The following is a 25,048-nucleotide window of genomic DNA, read 5'->3' as shown; positions in this document are numbered from 1 at the left end:
TCAATGGAACAGAATAAAGAACCCAGAAATGGACCCACAAATGTATGGCCAACTAATCTTTGACAAAGCAGGAAAGAATATCCAATGGAAAAAAGACAGTCTCTTCAGCAAGTGGTGCTGGGAAAACTGGACAGAGACATGCAGAAGAATGAACCTGGACCACTTTCTTACACCATACAGAAAAATAAACTCAAAATGGATGAAAGCCCTCAATATAAGACAGGAAGCCATCAAAATCCTCAAGGAGAAAGCTGGCAAAAACCTCTTTAACCTTGGCCACAGCAACTTCTTACTCAACACATCTCTGGAGGCAAGGGAAATAAAAGCAAAAATGAACTACTGGGACCTCATCAAAATAAAAAGCTTCTGCACAGTGAAGGAAACAATCAGCAAAACTAAAGGCAACCGACGGAATGGGAGAAGGTACTTGCAAATGGAAAATCAGATTAAGTGTTAGTATCCAAAATCTATATAAAGAACTTATCAAACTCAACACCCAAAAAAACAAATAATCCAGTGAAGAAATGGCAGAAAACATGAATAGACACTCCTCCAAAGACATCCAGATGGCTAACAGACACATGAAAAAATGCTTAACATCATTCATCATCAGGGAAATAAAAATTAATACCACCTCACACCTGTCAGAATGGCTAACATTAACAACTCAGGCAACAACAGATATTGGCGAGGATGCAGAGAAAGAGGATCTCTTTTGCACTGCTGTTGGGAATGCAAACTGGTGCAGCCACTCTGTTAAACAGTATAGAGGTTCCTCAAAAAATTAAAAATGGTATTTATCCAAGGGATACAGGTATACTGTTTCGAAGGGACACATGCATCCCAGTTTATAGCAGCCCTACCTACAATAGCCAAAGTATGCTAAGAGCCCAAATGTCCATTGATGGATAAATGGATAAAGAAGATGTGGTGTGTGTGTGTGTGTGTGTATATATATATATATATATATATATATATATATATATATATGAAATGGAGTATAACTCAGCAATCAAAAAGAATGAAATCTTGCCTTTTGCAACTACGTGGATGGAACTAGAGGGCATTATGCTAAGTAAAATTAGTCAGAGAAAGACAAGTATCATATGACCTCACTCATATGAGGACCTAAAATAAAAAACAGATGAACATAAGGGAAGGGAAGCAAAAATATATAAACACAGGGAGGGGACAAAACATAAGAGACTTAAATATAGAGAACAAACAGAGGATTACTGGAGGGGTTGTGGGAGTGGGGGATGGGCTAAACAGGTAAGGGGCATTAAGGAATCTACTCCTGAAATCATTTTTGCACTATATGCTAATTTGGATGTAAATTTAAAAAAATAAATTTAAAGTCATAAGAACAGATGGATAAGGAAATACAGATGTGTTATTTTAGAAATATATACATATATGACATATATATATATATACAAGTATCCATATAAAATTTCCTGATTCTGTCAACTGAAAGAATATAGAAGCAGTAACACTCTCCAGTAACAATGAGCACACCTGGCACCCAGAGCTTAGTTTCTAAATCTCATTCTCTATTAAAAAAAAAAAAAAAAAAAAAAGTCAGGGCTCCTTGAGGGAATTACTGAATTGAGGGCTGGGGCAGGGAAAGTCCAAGCCTCACCTGGAAAGCCTTATGTTGCCAGAACAGAAGTGCTCAAGGAGTAATAGGAGCATACTGAAAGGATGTAGCAACCAACTTAACGGAGCTCTCAATCACCAAATGAACAAACTGAACAACAAAATGACTGTAATGGATTACAGCCTATAGAATTAAAGATCCTTCTGTTGAGATATAGTTAAATAAATAAGTAAACTTAAGGAAACTATAGCTCTCCCTTAGAGTAAAATTCCAATTTTAGAATTAAAATTGAAAGAGAGAAAGAAGGAAAGAGAAAGAGAAAATCAACATTAGGCAAACATCACAATAACTGCTGCAGGCGAAAACTGCTAATGGATGCTAAAATAGCACAAAAATCACAGTTTCAAAGTATTTCCTCCCACTAGATACTTAGTAATTGTAAGTAGAAAATGGGGAGAAACTTGGCAGCCACAACTTTAATGAAATGACCAAGGTTAAACTCACTAGTAATACATATATCAACATTTTATACCTCGTGTAATACAATGAAAAGGGCACATTAATTCTATGGTATTCCTAACAAAAATACCTATATTATCACAGTAAGGAAAAGGGAGAAACAAATATAAAATAGGAGAGGCAAGGGAAAACTGTGAAGGTAAATTAAAAATTGGAAGTGTCAGGGGCACCTGGATGGCTCAGTTGGTTAAGAGTCCGACTTCGGCTCAGGACATGATCTCGTGGTTTCTGAGTTTGAGCCCCACATTGGGCTCTGGGCTGAGAGTGAGGAGTCTGTTTGGGATTCTCTCTGCCCCTCCCCAACTTGCACTCTCTCTCTCTCTCAAAATAAATAAAACCTTTGACAAAAATTGGAAGTGTCAGTATGCACTCACAATTTCTAAAATATATATTTACGTGTGTGTGTGTGTGTGTGTGTGTTTCCTTGCTCTGCCAGCTAAAAAAGGCCAAGAATGTCATAACCTAGAATTAATGAGCATACCTAGTTCTCAGATTTAAGTTTCTAAGTACCATTCTCCCTAAAAAACAACAAAAATGGCTGATTCCAAGACTCTCAAAGGTTCCAAAATTAGTCTAGAACATCTTATTTTACTATAAAGGAAGTGCTCAAAAAAATGTTTTGGTACACCAAAATAAGCCAGAACTAATTGGGCTCCCCTAAGCAAAATCTCATTTTAACATCAATGTAAGAAAGTACAGTAACAGATTATAATCCACTAAGAAAAAAAAAAAAAAAAAAAACACCTAAGGGGGTGCCTGGGTGACTCAGTCGGTTCATGATCTCACAGTTGGTGAGTTCAAGACCCACACTGGGCTCTGTGCTGACAGCTCAGAATCTGGAGCCTTCTTTGGATTCTGTGTCTCCCTTTCTATTTGCCCCTCTCCTGTTCATGCTCTGTCTCTCTCAAAAAATGAATAAACGTTAAAAATTTTTTTTTAAAAAATAGCAACCTAAGAGTCTGTACTTAAAATACAGTCACATGAATGCTAGATGATACACACACACTTATACACACGGATGATTCCTTGCAATAAAATGCTGATACATGTGTACCACATAGCAAAACTGAAAATGACTATTTTGCAGTCATGATAATAAAGATTGGTTTAGACAATTATCAAGTGTTATGGAAATGAGATGTTTGACAAGCAAAATACTTACATAATCTTTTTAGTGTTTCTCTCCATAGATTACTTTATTTCCCCACAAGGGGAATAATAAATACTACACAGTGAAGATACAGAACATTCACAATCAACATCAACATCAACAATGAGTTCCTCAGATGATCAAAATCAACATCAACAATGAGTTGATGTGATACTTTAATAAGGATACATCACTTTTGTAGTATTTTGGCTGGTGATAACCTCATTCTAATCATTAGAAAAACCCAAAAGATAACCCATTAGATAAACCCAAATTGGAAAACATTTTAGAAGACACACACTGACACACAGCTATTTTTGCTATAGAGAACTGATCTTCATGATTATCTGATGGTAGAGATATCTTTGTATCTCCACTATCACATTACCTGATAATTAAAGCTTAATAAACAATGGTTGAATGGATGGATATTCACTGCCTCTACTGTAAGATGCTAAGTTCCAGACAGTTTATCTGTTTCCAGCCCTCATCAGAGTGAAGATACAAATCACAGTGGTTAGAATAATTAAATTTTAAACTAAGTAAATAGAATCTGTTCATTGAGTTACATAATATCCCACACTCTCATCTCAACCAAATTTCCAAAAGCAAACTTTTTTCAAAACTTTTTAGGGGCACCTGGGTGGCTCCAGGCTCAGTTAAGCATACATCTTCAGCTCAGGTCATGATCTTGCGGTCCATGGGTTCGGGCCCCAGGTCAGGCTCTGTACTGACAGCTCAGAGCCTAGAGCCTGCTTTGGATTCTGTGTCTCCCTCTCTCTGTGCCCCTCCCCTGCTCGTGTTCTGACTCTCTCAAAAATAAACAAACATTAAAAAAACATTAAAAAAAACTTTTTAACACTGGGGCGCCTAGGTGGCTCAGTCAGTTAAGCATCTGACTTCAGCTCAGGTCATGATCTGGTGGTTTGAGAGTTCGAGCCCTAGGTCAGTCTCTGTGGTGATAGCTCAGAGCATAGAGCCTGCTTCAGATCAGATTCTGTGTCTTCCTCTCTCTCTGCCCCTACCCAGCAGTCTCCCTCTCTGAAAAATAAACATTAAAAAAAATTTTTTTAAAGAACCTTTTTTTTTTTTTAATTTTTTTTTTCAACGTTTATTTATTTTTGGGACAGAGAGAGACAGAGCATGAACGGGGGAGGGGCAGAGAGAGAGGGAGACACAGAATCGGAAACAGGCTCCAGGCTCTGAGCCATCAGCCCAGAGCCTGACGCGGGGCTCGAACTCACAGACCTGGCTGAAGTCGGACGCTTAACCGACTGCGCCACCCAGGCGCCCCTTAAAGAACCTTTTTAATACTACAAACCAGAGAATTAGAAATTTAAAGAATCACTTCAAATATATAGTTATACAATAACTTTGAAAAGTCTTGTTTTCTAACTCCCCAAAAAAGAAAATCCACCAAAATAAGTTGAAAGAACAACAAGATTTATGGTACACTGCAGTTAGAACCCAACTTTATTGTTACAACCAATTTTTATTTACAGAATATAAATCTCTTCAAAAAGATACATTCCTTCATTTAATCAATGGTAAAAGGCCTTATTAAGCAGAAATAAAGCCTAAACATCACTTATATTCAAACAGAAATACAAACACCTCCATTAAAAGTTTATGAACATACAGCAAAAATGTATTTTTTACGTAAGCAGTTACATGAATGAGGCTGTTTTTTTATTGTCTTCACTGGCAACCCCATTTTTATCCACAGAATAAATTTTACGCTTAAATTAACAGTAGTAAAAATGTAAAAATTAAATTTTAAACATGAAAATATGCAACCAAAAACAGGAAGTATCTCCATTATCAAACAAATTGACAAGTTCTCAGACACTCAGATACTTTCTGAGGCATATCAAAACACCTACATCAAAATTTGCATTCATCTGAGAGGTATCAATACATTTTCAGTGCTGAGACTATTTGTAGCACTTACAGTATATACAAAGCAGCATTATACTACTATGGTTCACATTTGATAAACACAAATTTAAGGTTTATGCCACAATTGCCCAATTCAACATACAGCTAACGCAGTGACAATTACTCATTTTGTTTTTTCTTCTGAAACTCAATAAGGAAATTACCACTTAAGAACATGGAATAATGCCATGTCTTATTTCTTATGATAGCAGTATATTTTAAAATTCAAATACTTCATATCATGGAAACTTCACCCAGCTGTAAAAAGGTTCCTAAATACAGTACAGTTTAACTTTCCTCTTAGCAGATTCTACCAACTGAGTTACTTTAGTACACATAACTAACAGGAAACTTCTTCAGATTATTGGACAATAAGATCTCAGTGCGTCACTACCTAAAAAGTAGCAGCACACCACAACCATGGCAAGTAAATATTCTTGCCTCCTCCACTGTGTTTCTGGGGTTTTCTCCAGGTCATGAACGCTGGTTTACATGGAGATCAATGGGTCTCAACCTATCTCTGAACATTCCTTTATTAAGAGTTTTGAAATTTAATGAAAACAATTCAAATCAGCAGCGTTTTCTTACCCTTCACTAACTAGTTCAAATACAATATGTAATGTTTTCAATTTTTATAAACATCTTGTGTTTTGTTACAATAATTAATGGTATTTATACCATTAATGGGTAAGATGTAAACAAAAATATGCCTATATTTAGGGATTAGGAGTACTTTACAGAGCAATTTTTCATAACCAGAAAAGCTGAACGATTCATAATGAACAAAGATTTTATTTTAACCTGCTATCTGATATTATCTATAGCATAGTAAGTGCATTAAGTACAGGAGAAAAAAAAAAAAAAGCAGATCTTAGGACAGAAACCTAAGAAGTTGAATTTGGGATGACTGAAACACAAAAGGGAATTTTTCTATAAACACTGTCATTTTTATCCATTCAAATAATTGAATCTTCTGTCCATTTCAAATTATCCAAAAATGAAAGTTGTTAATGTAAAAATTGGAAATATCTAATTCATTATGTAAGATACCTTATTAATTTCGGTTTTCAAGTATTCAAGTAATGCAAACCCAAGCATTTTGTTTTACAAGAACACATTTACAGACTAAGCTTCAAAGATAGGGGAAAAATCATTTAAAATAACTGATATGCTTTTCTGTCCAAAGACCTCTAACCCAAGACATAACACTATAATCACACACGTGATATATATAACTGGGAAAAAAAGGTGGTTCAATAACTAATGTCTTTAAAAAAAAAAAAAAAAAGGAAAAGAAGAAGCAAAACAGATTACCTTAATATGTTAGTTTCCAATCAAAGGACATTCTAAAATCAAATGAACTAAGGAAGCAAAACCAGAGCATATCAATTCTGAAATAAGGAAAAGGCTGTTTTACCACATACTTATAATTCATTTCCTTTGTGCATATTACTCACATTTGCTTTTTGAGGAAATTAGTGCAAATTGCTCCCAATAACAGAACTCTCGTCCTAGCATAAAGCACTGGTAACTCTGTCTATATCAACTGAATGACTGATTAATATTAGAAGTTTAAGTCTGTATCACTTTGGAATGCATATAAAATGCTTATTAAAAGCAATTTGAAGCAGAATATCAAACTGATAGTATTTTCATATGTACTATGAAGGAATTTAAAAATGGTACAGAAAGCTTTGTGTAATATAAAAAAGAAAAACCTATATATTTAAAGTGGAACTTTTTAACTTTTCACTGAGAGTGCTTGGGGGAACTTTTTTCCTTTAACTTCCTTTATGAAGTTGAAGTAAATACTTTCAGTCCAGCAAAAATGAAAATAGCACTATGTCATTAAAAGATTACTCATTACTTAGGTCTTTTCTGTCTTTTACAATCCCGTAATGAACAACTTTATACTTATAGAAGCCAACTGAGATATGTTTAAGTTGAGCTAAGAGCTATTATTTATCAAGATCTCATACATACGGGATTTAGATTCACACAGATACATAAAATGTCAAGGTTTGTTTGGGGGTTTTTGGTAGAAAAAAGCTAACAACCTTGAAAACAGGAAAGGGTAATACTTCAGTCTGCAATCATCACATTATATTTTTAATTTGCTTTAGCTTAGAATCATGACTCAAAGAAAGGAGCGTGTATTAATTTACTGCTTATAGCAATCTAACCTCACAAAAACTAATGGCCAGCTAAAGAATGAAGAAAAGTCGTATTAGGCACTGAGAGGCTAAATAAATAAGTAATGACATTGACAAAACCTGATAAACCCTATTTCCAGTTCCTCTTGCTATCCCACTGTGCAGCCAGAACTTTTGGCTATTTTGAGTCTAAAACCAAAGAGCTGAATCATTTCCTTACCCCCCCTCCCCTAAAAAAAAAATAAAACTACAAAAGGGAAGAGAATGCAAAACAATACACAATCTCATATGCAAGATACAATTCACACTAATTTACAAATGTTTATTTACACTGTTTTATATACATTCCAGGCAGACCTAGTTGAGTTTTTGTGCTCATGTTGATCTCAAACGACCATGTGAACAGTATGATTTACTACCACATCTCTTTGATTTCTGGAAAATCAAGTGGTAGCATGGGGTCAGGAGGGAAAAAAAATCAAATATTACTGGTCAGGTAAGATCATACAAGTATGTAAGGAACAAAAGGAAAAAATGTGGAATTTTGCTTGTTAAAGCATCCAGGCCACTATGGTCTATTGACTAACAATGAGTACACATGAATGCCACTTCTCTAACAACCATTTTCATATTTACAAAATGAACTTACTACCAGCTGAGTTATTAGGTAAGGCATTCAAGTTCCTTAGCTTAACATAAAAAGGCAACAGACATCTCAGCAAGCCACAGGACAAATTTTAGAGGAAGTTTTTCCTTTAGGTTCCCTTAAATGGTCAATAAAAAGGGAAGCAATTTTGAACCCTATTATTAGGCTGCAGCATGATACCAAAAACCTGGGAAGGTTTTGGAGCATCACAAAGGAAGTGGGAGCATCACAACTCCCAAAAATTAGCCATAGAGTGGGGAAAATATCTTAAATATCTTATTTTGTTTCCAACTCCCACTGCATACTCCTAGGGCTAAAGTGAGAGCCTTTATTCCCCTTTACATTCACTTCTAATATGAATCTCTCAAAGAGTACCACAGCTAGCAGCTATGCACAGTCTACCAGAAAAGGCTCAGTGAATCCCTATTCAAAATAGTTTGAAGAATATGGAATAAAGTAGAAAACTGATCTTGTCTTCTCTCATACACACAGTTCTCACTTTAAGAAGTCAGAAAGCAAAAAATCAAGGGTATTACATATTATTCATTGTCCTAAGAAAATGTTCCAACCACAAATAAAAATTCCACCAAAAACAATTTTTCAAGTTCACTCTAACATTATGTAAAAAGCTACTGTTTAATTGGTTCCATTCATTTAGTCAATTAGGTAAAATTCTATTGATCCTTTACTAATACGGTTTAAAAAAACAGAAGTGAACATTTATAACACTGGGGAGGTAGAAAACAAATCTTAGTCTAACACTGTTACAGACACAAGCAGATTTTAAGATTCTATTTATGTAACTAGAATTTACCATTTAAAATGGCCTTAAGTGTTTCTACTTACTTTATTAGCTTTAAACATCTTGAGATAATCCAAGTATTTTAAAGCACTTATCTGAGAATATAAGTCATTTGGAATAATACATCAAACTCCCCAGAAGATTTCTTAGAGGATATATTTGTAGTTGCATATTCTGAATATGCAGATTCATTAAGCCAACTTTGTACATGGGCACTTATGTGACCAAAGTGCAAAGCTTGTCAGACTAATTTTCTAAGTTAACCATGACTGCTCATCCCCACACAGGGGCAGTCTTCAAAACTTGAAGCCTACTTATCGCAAAGATCTAACTTCCTTCCATATAATAATTACCACCCTCTCATTCCCAAACAAATTAAAAAAATACACAAACAAAATCAAGAGAAACTAAAACAAGATGCCCTCCTACCACAAGTATATCTGCTTAATTCACATTTGTTATATCAGATTCTAAGTGTAGTAGATCAAAGTCCTAAATGTTCCTTATTTCTTTCTCTTAACTGCTTCAATTTAGTTCTCGGAACCTGCATATATCATGTAATCATGTCATTCTAAAGACATGGAGCAACACTAAAACATGAAATGAAATTGTAAGGAATGAATATGCAAAGGTAAAAAAGAATATCTAAATGATATTTTCTTGTTCCCAAGTATGATAACCACTCTATCTTTGTTTCAAAAATTAGCATTTGTTCTACTAGCTAAACAGACAAAAAACACAGAATATTTCATTAAGTAAAACAAAATTTTTGGTAAAAAACAGTATGATACAACCAAGTTTTAAAAATAAACTAGCAACTTAAATGACCATATTTAGTATGTGAAAACATTACTTAATGCAGATTTTGGTAATACAAAATCATATCTATTCCAGGATTATATGGTTAATATTTATATTGCCAGACTATGTAAGGAAAGGAGAATTTAAAGATAGATTCCACCCCCCCCCAAAAACACTATCCAATATTCAATTCAAAAAGATGTACCACTAAGCATAGACAGTAAATGCAGTTTACCCTCATACACAGAAATTTTTCTATGAACACCCTAAGTTATCTATACCAGTATCTGGCATTTCAAGACTGAATGATTCATATTTCTTACAGTGTATCGAGATAAAAAAGTTACACTGAACACTTAGAATGTTTACTAAAATTAATATTAAAGTAAAACTTAAAAAAAAAGTTTCTCTGGAACATTTTCATTGCTTACACTCAACCAACAGATGAAAGCAGTCACAGAATTATGTTAAGTTTATAATAAATAATTCACATAAACAGAGATTAAATTATCAAAGAAAGGATTAAACTGACATCTTTATACCTTTTTGCAGATTTAACAAACTTCTAATCCACCACACACTGATAGCAGTAGGTGTACTTCTTGACATCATTCAGTCTATTTAAAAAATAGATTGGTTTAGAGGCATAATTTGTAAAGCAAGATAACCAAATTAAACAACAGAATTTTAACAAATATTGGCTTTTCAAAATTTCTTAAGAAAAGATTTCACAAGCATTGTTCAGCTACTTGAGCATAATCAAATCTCTTCTTTACTCAGGTACTTTTAATGCGGTAACTTCAGGCTTCATTTTAAAGTATTGGTTAAAACGAACAATTGCATACCTAGTGAGAAATGAATAACAACAATTAATCAAAGGTGAAAATCTTAATCCTTTCTTCATTTTCCATTCACCTTTCTAAGCTGATTTTTTTTTTAAGTTTTAAGATTTTCAAAGGACATATTTTTGGTTTACTGCACCACCTACTGGACACTTTTCTAATAGAGTATTTAACAGATTGGTATACCAGATTTCCTTGCAAACCATTAAATGTATGAAACCTTTAGAAGATTTGACTGAAAATAATAATAACTACAGTGTACCCCATGAGTTCTACACGTACACCAAAAAAAACAAACAAAAAAAGTAGAGACAAATGTAATACACAGAGTATAATTAAACTTACCCAAGGAAATCAAAGTCAATAGTGGAGTATTTGGCTTGAATCAAAGCCCACAATCCCCAAAAGAAATGAGAAGCCTAAAAAGGAGGAAAGAAAAATCAAGAATTATGGTAATACATTTCTTAATAAAACAACTGTCAAATAATTAATGTGCTTTTTCTTCAACTCCATGCTGAATACAATCTTGATGCTCTGTCTAAAAAACAGCAAATACTGAGCATACAGTTATCTGGATGACTACCTATGTCCACACCAAAAGACATTATAATATGTTTATAACCTCTTAAGAAAATAAAGCCCAATTCCTGTAACTGCTTTGTGGAGACAGAGTTCAGCATCAGTACTAATAGATGTTGGTTAATTATTTTTAATCATTAAAACTGCCAACAGGCTTTTCCTATAAAATACAGGATTATCAAAGGACTTTGGCTTTTTGACATAAAAATATAAACAAAAGGAAAAATCCAAATCTCAAAAATGAAAAATATATTTAAATATGAAAAATGTTCTAGACATGCCAAACATCTCAAAACAATTTTTATTGGCCCAACAATTTTCTATAACCAACCATGACATACTGTAACATGATTTTACCTACGCCAGACAAAAATGGGTCTTAAGACTTCAAGAGAAAAACAGATGACTGTACGAGCTATAAAATAACTGCTGTGTGTGTGCTTTACAATCTATTTCCAGTTAAACAAGAAAATATCTTAAGATTCGAATATTAGCTAATAAAACCTCACTTCCCAAGAAATAGTCTATTCTAACTAGAAATACAGCTAGAAAAAAAGTCTTGAAGGGTTTTATTTCAACTAAATTCCTTATAGTAACAACAAAAGGTATCTCAGAAAAAAAAATTCCTCGGGGCGCCTGGGTGGCGCAGTCGGTTAAGCGTCCGACTTCAGCCAGGTCACGATCTCGCAGTCCGTGAGTTCGAGCCCCGCGTCAGGCTCTGGGCTGATGGCTCAGAGCCTGGAGCCTGTTTCCGATTCTGTGTCTCCCTCTCTCTCTGCCCCTCCCCCGTTCATGCTCTGTCTCTCTCTGTCCCAAAAATAAATAAAAACGTTGGAAAAAAAAAAAAAATTAAAAAAAAAGAAAAAAAATTCCTCAACAGCTGTGATCTTGGTATTAAAATAATCAAACAAACCAATTGGGAAGGTAAAGCAACACAATGAATGAGGAAGGATTCTTAATTTGAATTGTGAATTGGGGGGTTTCAAGTCCAGGTTCTGTCACTAACTCTTTTTGCAACAACCTTCAGTAAGTCACAAATTTTTAGTGTCAGAATTATCACTTAAAAGATAAGAAACTATTAGCCATTCTGTATTCCACACAGGATTGTTTTAAAGATTAATGGAGGGGGCATCTAGTGTGTAGGTGGTTCAGTATGTTGAGTGTCCAATTCTTGATTTAGGCTCAGGTCATGGGATCCACACTGAGTGTGGAACCTGCTTAAGATTCACTCTGGAAGTTGCCTGCATGGCTCAGTTGGTTAAGTGTCTGACTTTGGCTCAGGTCATCATCTCATGGTTCAAGCCCTGCATTGGGCTCTCTGTTGTCAGCACAGAGCCCACTTCAGATCCTCTGTCTCCCTTTCTCTCTACCCCTCCCCTGCTTGTGCTCACACTCTTTATCTCTCAAAAATGAACATTTAATAAAAAAAGATTCTTTCCCTCTGCCCCTCTACCCCCTACTCGGGGGCCTTGAAGGAAGGAAGGGAATTATATATATTGTGGGAAATAATCTCACTGACCCAATCAAAGGAGGGACACGGAGACTCGGAGCACAGTGAAGCAAGACTTTAATCAACAGTCTTGCAAGAGCAGGTGTCTGACAGACAAGCACACTCGGAGCAGTCACAGCAGACAATTTATCTCCTAGTGTGCAAGTTCCTCCTCTGGATCCTCACTGGCTGGGTACTACAGTGATTATAGCCTTACCCCATCACCTATGCCCATCTAAGGCAAAAAGTAGTCTAATTGGAATAATGTACATTTCCTGAGGTGATGCACAGACTTTCAGTCCCTCTGTTGTTCTTTGGTTCATGCTCACTGCAAAACCTGTAAAAATAAGCCTGCGAAACGGAGAAGGGGAAGAATGGGGAAGTGAAGTGTCCAAGGGTTTGGCACTCATTATGGGGGGAGAGGGGTTTCATATATATGTCCAATAGGTTGTAAACCTACTATTAACTAGACAGCACAGCTTTTATTTGGTATTTCTGAAAAAGAATCATCTCCCTTACTTCATACACACACACACACGCACAGATATCTATGAAACTTTTAACCTCTAAAGATCTCTTTAAAGTATGTTGTTGTAATAATATCCATTTAAAAAATATTATCACACTTTGCTTTTAACTTCCTCAAAAAATCACTAGCAGGATATATAACTTCCCATCAAATACAGATATAGAAAAGAATAAATATTGTAGTAAAGAGTAAACAGCTAAAGTCACATGCACATGAAGTCTAACGGTTAAACAAAATTTAAGAAAAGCTGAGCTCTGGAGTCAAATTGCAAACATTATTACCTATATGACTTTGAGCAATTAACCTCTCTATACCTTTGTCTCCTCACCTGTAAAATGCAGGTGTGATATGATTTATGATGAGAAATAAATATTTGGTTTTTATCCACTGTCTCTGGCTCACAGTTCCCCAAATCCTTGGAATTTTCTAAGCATAACAGCAATGGGAACATCTTTTTGTTATAATATTTGGTCTTTCATTATAAGTTCCTGAAATAGCTCCAGAACAATAAACGTAAAAGGAGTATCTTGTTATTCAAAACAAGTCCCTTTCAACCACACCTGAGTTTTGGAAAGCACCTCTAAATGAGAATTGGTTGCCAGGGAAACCAATCAGATGATTAGAGGGGTGTGCATCTCACAACCTCCAGGGAGGGGAAAGGGGAGAGAGACGGGAGTTCAGTTTTCAATGCCCAATGTTTTAATCAATGTTGCCTATGTAATGAAGGCTCCATATAACCCAAAAGGAGAGGGTTCAGAGAGCTTCCAGGCCTGGTGAACCAGAATATATCCACACGCTGGAGGGTGGTATACACTATCCTCCTCGAGAACAGAAGTTCCTATGCTCAGGACCCTTCTAGACCTTGCCCTATGTGCCTCTTCATCTGACTGTTCTTCTGTATCCTTTATAACAAACTGGTAAACGTATGTAAATGCTTCTCTGAGTTCTAAGTGCCACTCTCGCAAATTAACCGCACCCAAAGTGGGAATTTTGGAAACCTCCGATTTATAGCCAGTGGGTAAGAATCACAGGTAACAAATGAGACTTACAACTGGCACCTGAAAGAGGGAACAGTGAAGTGTCGTGAGACTGAACCCTTAATCTATGGGATCTAACACCTATGGAATTGCAGGACACTGCTGAGAATTGGAGAACTACTTAGTGATGTAGAAAAAACACACATCGGAGCCGAGTATATATATCTGGTATATAACAAACATTCAATAAAATGCTAATTACTATAATTATATAAAATTAGAATGATAAAAATATAAAAACTTTCAAAAATGGTTTTCTGAGGTGCCTAGTTGGCTCAGTGGGTTAAGCATCTGACTTCAGCTCAGGTCATGAGCTCACAGTTTGTGGGTTAGAGCCCTACATCTGGCTCTGTGCTGACTGACAGCTCAGAGCATAGAGCCTGCTTCAGATTCTGTGTCTCCCTGCTCTCTGCCCCTCCCCAACTTGTGCTCTTGCGCGTGTGTGCACGCACACTCTCTATCAAAAATAAACATTAAAAAATAAAATAAAATATTATAAAATAAAATAAAAAATAAAATAAAAATAACAAAAATGGTCCTCTTTCTACCTGAGGAAGTCCCACATATTGAGAAATGAATTATGAGATGAGATGTGCTTCCTTCTTTTTAAAGTCTAAAACAGTGGTTGTCAACCCAGGGGAGGTGTCTGAGACTCAAAACTATTTCCTATATGGCACAAAAACAGACACTCAGATCAATATAGGAGAATAGAGAACCCAGAAATGAACCCACAGACATATGGCCAACTAATCTTTGGCAAAGCAAGAAACAATATCCAATGAAATACAGTCTCTTCAGCAAGTGGTGCTGGGAAAACTAGACAGAAACACGCAGAAGAATGAACCTGAACCACTTTCTTACACCATACACAAAAATAAACCCAAAATGGATGAAAGACCTAAATGTAAGACAGGAAGCCATCAAAATCCTCAAGGATAAAGCAGGCAAAAACCTCTTTGACCCTGGCTGCAGCAACTTCTTACTCAACACATCTCCAGAAGCAAGGGAAACAAAAGCAAGAATGAACTATTGGGACCTCAACAAAATGTAAAGCTTCTGCACAGCGAAGGAAACAACCAGCCAAACTAACAGGCAACCAACAGAATGGCAGAAGATATTTGCAAATGACATACCAGAAAAAGGGTTAGTATCCAAAATCTATGAAGAACTTATCAAACTCAACACCCAAAAAACAAATAATCCAGTGAAGAAATGGGCAAAAAACACGAATAGACACTTCTCCAAAGAAGACATCCAGATGGCCAACTGACACATGAAAAAATGCTCCACATCACTCATCATCAGGGAAATACATACCAAAACCACGATGAGATACCATCTTACACCTGTCAGAATGGCTAACATTAACAACTCAGGCAACAACAGATGTTGACAAGGATGCTGAGAAAGAGGATCTCTTCTGCATTGCTGGTAGCAATGCAAGCTGGTGCAGCCACTCTGGAAAACAGTGTGGAGGTTCCTCAAAAAATTAAAAATAGAACTACCCTAGGACCCAGCAATTGCACTACTAGGTATTTATCCAAGGGATACAGGTATGCTGTTTCGAAGGGGTACATGCACCCCAATGTTTGTAGCAGCACTATCAACAATAGCCAAAGTATGGAAAAAGCCTAAATGTCCATCATTGGATGAGTGGATAAAGAAATGGTGTGTATACATACATACACATATATATATATATATACTATATGTATATATGTATATATACATATGCTATATGTATATATACATACATATGTACATATGTACATGTGTATGTACATATACTATATGTATATATATACTATATGTATATACGTGTATATATACGTATACACACACACACACACAAACACATATGCATACACACACACACAAGGAGTATTACTCGGCAATCAAAAAGAATGAAATCTTGGGGCGCCTGGGTGGCTCAGTCGGTTAAGCAGCCGACTTCGGCTCAGGTCATGATCTCGCGGTCCATGAGTTCAAGCCCCGCGCCAGGCTCTGTGCTGACAGCTCAGAGCCTGGAGCCTGCTTCAGATTCTGTGTCTCCCTCTCTCTCTGACCCTCCCTCGTTCATGCTCTGTCTCTCCCTGTCTCAAAAATAAATAAAACGTTAAAAAAAAAAAAAAAAAAAAGACTGAAATCTTGCCATTTGCAACTATGTGGATGGAACTAGAGGGTATTATGCCAAGCAAAATTAGTCAGAAAAAGACAAATATCTTATGACTTCACTCATATGAGGCCTTTAAGACACAGATGAACAAAAGGGAAGGGAAACAAAAAAAATATAAAAACGGGGGGGAGGGGATAAAACATAAAATACTCTTAAATATGGAGGGTGCCTGGGTGGCTCAGTTGGTTGAGCGTCGAACTTCGGCTCAGGTCATGATCTCACAGTCTGTGGGTTCGAGCCCCACGTCGGGCTCTGTGCTGACAGCTCAGAGCCTGGAGCCTGCTTCCGATCCTGTGTCTCCCCCTCTCTCTGCCCCTCCCCCACTCTCACTTTGTCTCACTCTCTCAAAAATAAATAATGTAAAAAAAAATTTTTTTTTAAATATGGAGAACAAACAGAGGGTTACTGGAGGGGTTGTGGGAGGGGGGTTAGGCTAAATGGGTAAGGGGCATTAAATCACTGTTGCACTATAGGATATCTAATTTGGATGTAAATTAAAAAAAATAAAATGTAAAAAATTAAATAAAAATAAATACTAAAAAAATTAAAGCAAGCTCCAAACTCTGAGCTGTCAGAACAGAGCCCAACATGGGGCTTGAACTCACGAACCATGAGACCATGACCTGAGCCAAAGTCGGATGCTTAACTGACTAAGCCACCCAGGCACCCCAACGGTGTATTTTTCTTTAACTTTCTTACAGGAGTGTTGAATTTTTCAGTAAGGGAAAAAATTATTTGGTTTTGTTTCAGTGCTGTGTCTTCAAAGACTGATGATAGCAGTATTAAAGCCCTTACTCTCTTGCTATTAAAAAAAAAAAAAAAAGGATCAAGTATATTTTAACTTTGGTTCTATTTTTGTTTTAATAAAACATTGGATTTAAAAAATATATATTTCTTATAATACTATTAATATGCTACTTGCCTTCTTGAATATGTTAACATCTGCAATGATGGTTTAAAAGCAATGGTGGGTAAAGCTACTAGTACCTTACAATATGTCAAGGCAGTGTCACCAAACACACACACTCATATCACCACTACACACAGTAAAAGACTAGTCTTGTCTGTGTGAGGAATGTCCTTTACGAAGCCATTGAAATTATTAATTTTATTAAATCTCTACCCTTGAGTACACGTTCTAATATTCTGTGAGATGGTGTAGGAAAGTACACATAAAGCAGTCTGCTATACACCCAAAAGAGGAAGGTTGTTTCAAGGAAAAACATTTATGACTGAGTTGTGAGCTGAACTTGCACATTTTTAATGGAACATCATGTTTACTTGAAAGAACAACTGACATTCGAACCACTTATTAGACTTGGGCATTTGGCAGATATTTCTCAGATATAAAAAAGAGCACTTGTCATTTCAATGAAAATAATTGACAGTATTTGTTGCCAATGATAGTCTTCAAGTATTCAACCTAAAATTAGAACTTTGGAAAATTTGTATTTGATTCTGTGAGCCTACCAGCTTCTCAATACAGTATTTAAAACTTTTCTGATGACACTGATTGTGATATCAGCAAATGTGATATTTTTATATCATATAATGAGATGTATTAACATCTGTAAGATCTATACAACTCAATGAATCAATATTTCCCAAATAATACTGAATGGTGTTAAAATTACAAAATCATGCACTGCCAAAAGAGCTATTCAAAGTGCAAAGTAAATCAATGGATTATAATATAATAGAATACGAAAAATTAATTGATGTTTTCTGACTGCACATTGCAACTAACCTTTAAGAAATAACCACCTGTTGAGTTCTGGTGATGTATCAAAGAGAAAATCCACAATTATCTGAAAAGGCAATGTACTCATTTCTTCCAACACGTGTGTGACACAGAACTTTCTTTGTATACTTTAACCAAGCCAATATATTGCAACAGATGAAATGCAGAAGTAGATATAAGAATCTAACTTTTGGGGCGCGTGGGTGGCTCAGCTGGTTAAGCATCCGACTTCGGCTCAGGTCATGATCTCGTGGTTTGTGAGTTTGAGCCCCGCCATCGGCCCCGTGTCAGGCTCTGTGCTGACAGCTTGGAGCCTGGAGCCTGCTTCAGATTGTGTCTCCCTCTCTCTCTGCCCCACTCCTGCTCATGCTCTGTCTCTCTCTGTCTCAAAAATAAATAAAACATTAAAAAAAAATTAAAAAAAAAAAAGAATCTAACTTTTATTAAGCCAGACATTACAAGGATTTGCAAAAGTGTGAAATAATGCCATTCTTCTCACAAGTTTTTTTGTTTTGGAAAAATAGTTATTTTCCATTCAAAATGATGTTTATGTTAACAAGTTTATTATTTTTTACTTAATAAATATTTTGAATTTGTTTTAATTTTCAGTATGACAAATACTGATAATTAACTGAAATAAACAAAAGCTCATGGATGTCTTCAAAAAAATCTTGAGGGATGTCTGGGTGGCTCAGTTGGTTGAGTGTCCAACTCTTGATTTGGGTTCAGGTCATGATCTCAGGGTCATGAGATCAAGCCCCATGTCTGGCTGTGGGCTGAGCATGAAGCCTGCTTGGGATTCTCTTTCTCCCTCTCTCTCTCTGCCCCTCCCCTACTTGCACTCTCTCAAAATAAATAAACATTTAAAAAAAAATATTGGGGTGCCTGGGTGGCTCAGTCAGTTAAGTATCTGACTCTTGATTTCAGCTTAGGTCATGACCTCATTGTTTGTGAGTTCAATCCATGTATCAGGCTCTGTGCTTGACAGCACAGAGTCTGCTTGGGATTCTCTGTCTTCCCCCTCTCCCTGCCCCTCTGCCCCTACTCTGCTTGCATGCTCTTTAAAAAAAAAAAAATCGGGGGGCGGGGGGGGGGGGTCCTGGATGGCTCAAGTTGGTTAAGTGTCTGACTTCATGATTTCGTGGTTTGTGAGTTTAAGCCCTGCATCAGGCTCTGTGGTGACAGTTCGGAGCCTGGAGCCTGCTTTGGATTCTCAGTCTCCCTCTCTCCCTGCTCCTCCCCTGCTTGCACTCACGCACACATGCTCTCTCAAAAATGAAATAAAAAACATTAAAAAAAAAAAATCTTGGAAGTGTAAAAAGAAAATCCTGAGATGAAAAAGTTTGAGAACCACTAGTTTAAATCACCTAGCCATATTTAAAGTGATATAAAAATCATCTGTAATCTCTTATCAGGCCAGTTCTGTGAGTAGAAAAGACTGCAATCAGGAAATTCTACACCTAAAAATAACATCAAACCAGCTCTTCCCGCCATTTCAAGCAACGTTCATTCATATACTAGTATAAAATAACTAAACAGTTCTACATTAGAGATGCACTACACACAAACTTCACAAAAATCCCTCTTTTTGACAGGCAACACCTTTTATAGGATGAAAAATGAAAAATTTATATACATTAGACTCTTAAATGGATGAAACGGAAATGCAGGAAAACAGCCCATTCATCATTTCCCAAAAATATCAAAGAAAATACTTAAGTCCTAATAAAATAATGTAATATTCTATGTGATTTACTTATACTCTTATTATTTCTTTCAAATTTGGAAGTTCTAGATATGTAAGTCTATTAAAGGGCATTTTAACTTCTAGGCTATTGTTCTGTATAGAAGTTGTTTGTATGACCTGTCATGCATTTCTGACAGCCGCACAAACACAATCGGGGGGGGGGGGGGCTCAGTTGGCTTATTCTGCATCTGGCCTCAGGATCAGAACTGATGCTTCTGTTCCTGACAACAAGGAGGATTAACAAGCCTCACCTTCCTCCCTGAGCCAGACCAGGATGGATCTGGGAGGGATGAGGAATATGCAGAAGCCCAGGCTCCTAAGATTGTGAGATACGATAAGAGAAACAGAGAAAAACAGTATAGCTCGGGACTGCACTGAGGCAAACTTAATGACTAACCATAAGTCACACAAGGGTAATATATATTGCCCTGGCGGGAATAGCTTGTTTGAAGTCCCACCTGAGGGGAGGATGCTCTGCCCACAACCCTCTATCAGGACTCCAACTGGGCTATTCACCACGGGGCTTCCCTAGCAAGAAGGTTGGATGTTATAAGTACCTGACTTGGTGTACTAACCCTTCTTTGTTCTTCTCTATACTTCTCTCCTTCCTTGTGTTTACTATAATTGTTTAATTCCTTATATTCTCTTCCCCTTATAATTAATAAAGTCTCCCTCCACAAAGCCAGAAGTGCATCTAGTGTGAATTCATATTACTGAGAACAGGTACCCATCTCTGTGGCAAAGTACAATTCGAGGCTTTATAAGACAAACAAGTAACTAAAATGAATCTTCAAACTGGTTTCTGAAAAAACCTAAAAACTGGTTTCCTAAAACTAACATTTTCTTAGAAATAATCCAAAGTCTGCAAACAATGTGCCTAACAATTAAAAAACCCATATGTATACTCTATTTGATTTTATAATACAAATGCCTACTTTTGTTTACCATCTCAGTATTAATTACAATAAACAATCAGCAACATATGAAGTCTTTTAATATTTACAAGTCTACTCACGCCCTCAACAGTAAATATTTAACCAGCCATTCATTAAAAAACATCTATATCCTAATCTTACTCAAACCTCTTTTCTCCACTTATCAAATCAGCTTTATAATGTATGTATATGCTGTCTTCATGACAAGTGATCAAGGAAGGAAGGGTCTCAGGAGGAAACAGTATATAAGACACGTCTATAAGGAACAAAAAGAATTTGCCAGAGGATGCAGGGAAAAGGGCACTCTAGGGAGGAAGAAATAACTTATACAAAAGCATATAGGCTTCAAACATGGAATGTACAGAAAACAAGATGACTCTGCTAAAGCAGAAATGGAGGTGGGAAAGAAGACAGAATTTACAGACTGCTATCATTTGGATTCACCCTGTAGGTCACAGGGAACCATAAAAATGGAAGAGACATACTTATATTCATGAATTAGATCTAGTTATTAAAAAGATTAACTTTTTAAATGTACAGGATGAAATATAGACAGGAGAAACTTGGAGGCAAAGAGACCAGTAGAAGTTGACATAGGTGAGAAATTAACGGCTTAATCAAATGTCACATAATTAAGGAGATATGGCTGGAATTGAGAGAATTTTAGGAACTAAGAGTAACAGAACTTGGAAATAGAAAAAATTGATAATAAAGAAGAGGAACACATGACATAAAAGAAAATTACTTTTTTCCTGATTTCAGAATACAGCAACTACATGGATGATATTTAATTAAATCAAGACAGAACAAAGAATAAATAATGGAACAGAGGACAGGATGCATGAAATAAAATCCAAATTTGGACATACTGTGGTCAATTACTAATGGTATCCTGGATGGTGGCAAATACTGATCTTGAGATCAACAAAGGAAAAAAAAAATCAACTTGGGATCATTAATAGGAAGTACAATAAAGTCACAGGACTAGGGGCACCTGGGTGGCTCAATCGGTTAAAAGTCTGACTTCAGCTCAGGTCATGATCTCCCAGTCCATGAGTTCGAGCCCCAAGCTGGGCTCTGTGCTGACAGCTCAGAGCCTGGAGCCTGCTTCGGATTCTGTGTCTCCCTCTCTCTTTGCCCCTCCACTGGTTGTGCTCGGTCTCTCTCAAAAATAAACATTAAAAAAAAAAAAAGTAACGGGATTAAATCATCCAATGGAAGTATTTAAAGTGAAAGGAGCTGGGAGAACCCAAAATCAGGACAATAGGAAACACCAGTATTGTAAGAGGACTGGGAGAAGAGGAAGAAAAGGAGGAGCCAGAGAAAGAGACTGAGTAGGAAAATACAAAAGAGAACCAAGGAAGAATGGTTATCACAAAAATTAATGAAGAAAAAATTCTAAAAATCAATGGTAAATACTGTCAAATGATTTTGGCAGAACAAATAAGATAAACACTGAAAGTTCAAACTGTATTTAGTAATTATGTCATTATTGGTAACCCTGCCATGAATTATTTTTTATTTTTAGAATAGTGAGGGGAGAAGACAGATTGCAGTGGCCTGAGGAGTGCATGAAAGATAATAAAGAAAAAAGACAGAGGGTTTGCTTTTGTTTCCCCCTACCTTCCCAATTATTTATTCATTCCAACACTTGAGATTGCGACAGACGTTTACTTAATTACTGTGGGGTGAAATTAAGAGTTGGTAAAAGAATTATGTAAACTGGGCTAGCTTAAAAAAAAAAACTGCAAAAAAAAATCTTGAAAAAGAAAGGCATACAGGGACACCTGGGTGGCTCAATCAGTTAAGTGTCCGTCTCTTGATTTCAGATCAGGTCATGAACTAATGGTTCATGGGATCGAGCCCCCATATCAGGCTCTGCACTGACATCAGGGAGCCTGCTTGGGATTCTCTACCCCTTCCCCGCATGTGCATACATGCTAAGTAAATAAATATTAAAAAAGAAAATAATAAAATGATTCTTTAAAAAATGAAACGAAAGGCATATACATCAAATCTCAGGAGAATTAATAATCTCAAGTAAGAGGGGCTGTGAAGCCAAATGTGAGCATTCATCTAAATTCTGCTATATTCTTTCTATTCTAAAGATAGCAAGAGAGGTCCTGATGCAAGAAAGTAACCCACCTCTGGAGAGAGTTGTCAAAAACAGCACATAAAAGAGGACCGCAGCACGATTTAAATAAAAAGAGAAATTCAAACCAAAATTGGCTTCATACCTGGTTCTCAATGGTTTCTTAATGAGGAAAAATCGGAAATTGGTAACAGACTCTCAGAGAATAAACTGTAATGTATATGAAAACTAAAGATTGGGGCGCCTGGGTGGCGCAGTCGGTTAAGCGTCCGACTTCAGCCAGGTCACGATCTCGCGGTCCGTGAGTTCAAGCCCCGCGTCGGGCTCTGGGCTGATGGCTCGGAGCCTGGAGCCTGTTTCCGATTCTGTGTCTCCCTCTCTCTCTGCCCCTCCCCCGTTCATGCTCTGTCTCTCTCTGTCCCAAAAATAAATAAACGTTGAAAAAAAAAAAATTAAAAAAAAAAACAAAACTAAAGATTATGTAAATTAAGGACATGCTAAATAAGGAATACTATTAAAAAGGTATCGAAGTTTTATGTCTCATTAACCATCCTTCTGTTTTTTCTTGAAGTTTTTATTTTGAGAGAGAGCACATGCACATGAGCAGAGTAGGGGCAGAGAGAGAGAGGGAAAGAGAAAATCCCAACCTGTGCTAACAGCACAGAGCCCGATGTGTGGCTTAAACCGTGAGATCGATCATGACCTGAGGTGAAATCAAGAGTCAGACGCTTAACCAACTGAACCACACAGGTGTCCCTCATCAACCATCCTTTATTCTTTTTCTGTAAGACCTTCTACTGATCATGACATTTCATGAATGTTTGCTGTACATTTCATATATTTTTTCTTCTTATTCAGGTTAAATTGTGGTGCCTGGGTGGCTCAGTTCATTAAGTATCTGAAGTCGGCTCAGGTTATGATCTCACAGTTCTTGAGTTTGAGACATCGGGCTCCATACTGACTGTGCAAAGCCTGTCTGGGATTCTCTCCCCCCGCCCCCCTGCCTTTTCTCGTTTGTGCTCGCTCTCTCTCAAAATAAATAAATAAACTTAAAAAAATAAAATAAAATCAGGTTGTTTGTTTAATCAGGTTAAGTAAGTTTCCCTCCAATTCTAATTGCTATGAATTTTAAACAGGGATGCGTGTTAAATGTTATCTAAAAAGTATTTTGTACATATTATTTGCCCTTCCAAATTGTAAGTACTTTGAAGCAATGCACTGTTGTATTCTTCTTTTAATCCTCCAATCTACATGACCTAGAGTAGTAAGTACTAGGTATCTTATTAATGGGTATTATAAACAACTTGATAATCAAACCAGAAGTAGTTATTTTTCAATACCATGATATATATACAACCGCAGTATCCAAAGCTGTTAAATTTTTATCATCAGAAGTTTACAAAAGAACCCAAGTTAGCTAATAGTAAACAGTGTTTTTGTTTGACTAATCAATAAACTATGTGGACTTTCTGTGGAAATTAATGAACTCAATGCCTTAGGAATAATTTACGTAAATAGGTGCATGAAAAAATATAAATTATAGCGACAATAATATTCCTCATATTAATATAGACAGTGGCTAAACAGAACTATGTAGGTAAATTTTGAAGTTTATTAAGTAACGTCATGAGAAAGAAAACCCTACATTCTCTACTTTAAGATCATGCTTAAATAAAATAAATGGGAACAGCAGGCATCCTAGGACCAGCTGGAGAGCAGGCCATTAATTTAGCCAACAGTTCACTGAAAATAGATATCAGAACAGAAGATGAGTCAAGTTTCAGCACACCCTCTTATTTCAGATGTATTCTGAATGGCTCTGGGAAAATGCTGCTCTTAAAACAATGGAAAAAGTACACCCATGAGCCATCAACAGGGTTTATTTGTAAAGACAACATAGCAAATATTCCCCATGTGAATTGTACCAAATTGTATTAAAACTAAGAAGAAACAGCTAAAATAACTTCAACCTAGTATTCAATTTAATTGTGTAACACCTTAGCTGAAAGCTCATTCTAATTCATCACACCACTCTCAAAAGATAATTGAACTCTTTTTTAAAAAATAAATGCACTCAAGAGTACAGAAAAGTGGGTCTTAAAAATAATAATAAAGCATTAACACATCAAAGAAGCTGGAAATAACTGCTTATCAAAAGAAGACCAAGACAAAATACTAGGTAAGTTATGAAAACATAATTCTATTCCTTCCAATCTACTTTTATCATCTTAACAGTAAGATGTGATGATTAAATGTACTGTGGAGGGACACC

General features: G+C 36.2%; 1 protein-coding gene across 1 annotated transcript in view; it reads right to left on the bottom strand.

Annotated features, from left to right (window-relative positions):
- Nucleotides 1-4,691: 4,691 nt before the first annotated feature.
- The window catches only part of ETNK1 (ethanolamine kinase 1), a 67,792-nt gene continuing 47,435 nt past the window's right edge, over nucleotides 4,692-25,048 (bottom strand). The window contains exons 7-8 of the mRNA XM_047065434.1: nucleotides 10,797-10,870; nucleotides 4,692-10,454 (exon numbers count right to left, since the gene is read on the bottom strand). Coding sequence (XP_046921390.1) covers nucleotides 10,382-10,454; nucleotides 10,797-10,870 — 147 coding nt within the window. The 3' untranslated portion in view covers nucleotides 4,692-10,381. The remainder of the gene's footprint in view (nucleotides 10,455-10,796; nucleotides 10,871-25,048) is intronic.

This window comes from Lynx rufus, unplaced genomic scaffold (assembly GCF_022079265.1).
Source record: "Lynx rufus isolate CCGP_SWC_20201006 ecotype Redwood Valley unplaced genomic scaffold, mLynRuf1.p SCAF_7, whole genome shotgun sequence".
NCBI classification, from domain to species: domain Eukaryota; kingdom Metazoa; phylum Chordata; class Mammalia; order Carnivora; family Felidae; genus Lynx; species Lynx rufus.
Note: the sequence above shows the minus strand (reverse complement) of the source record. Positions and strands in the feature narration are given on the sequence as shown.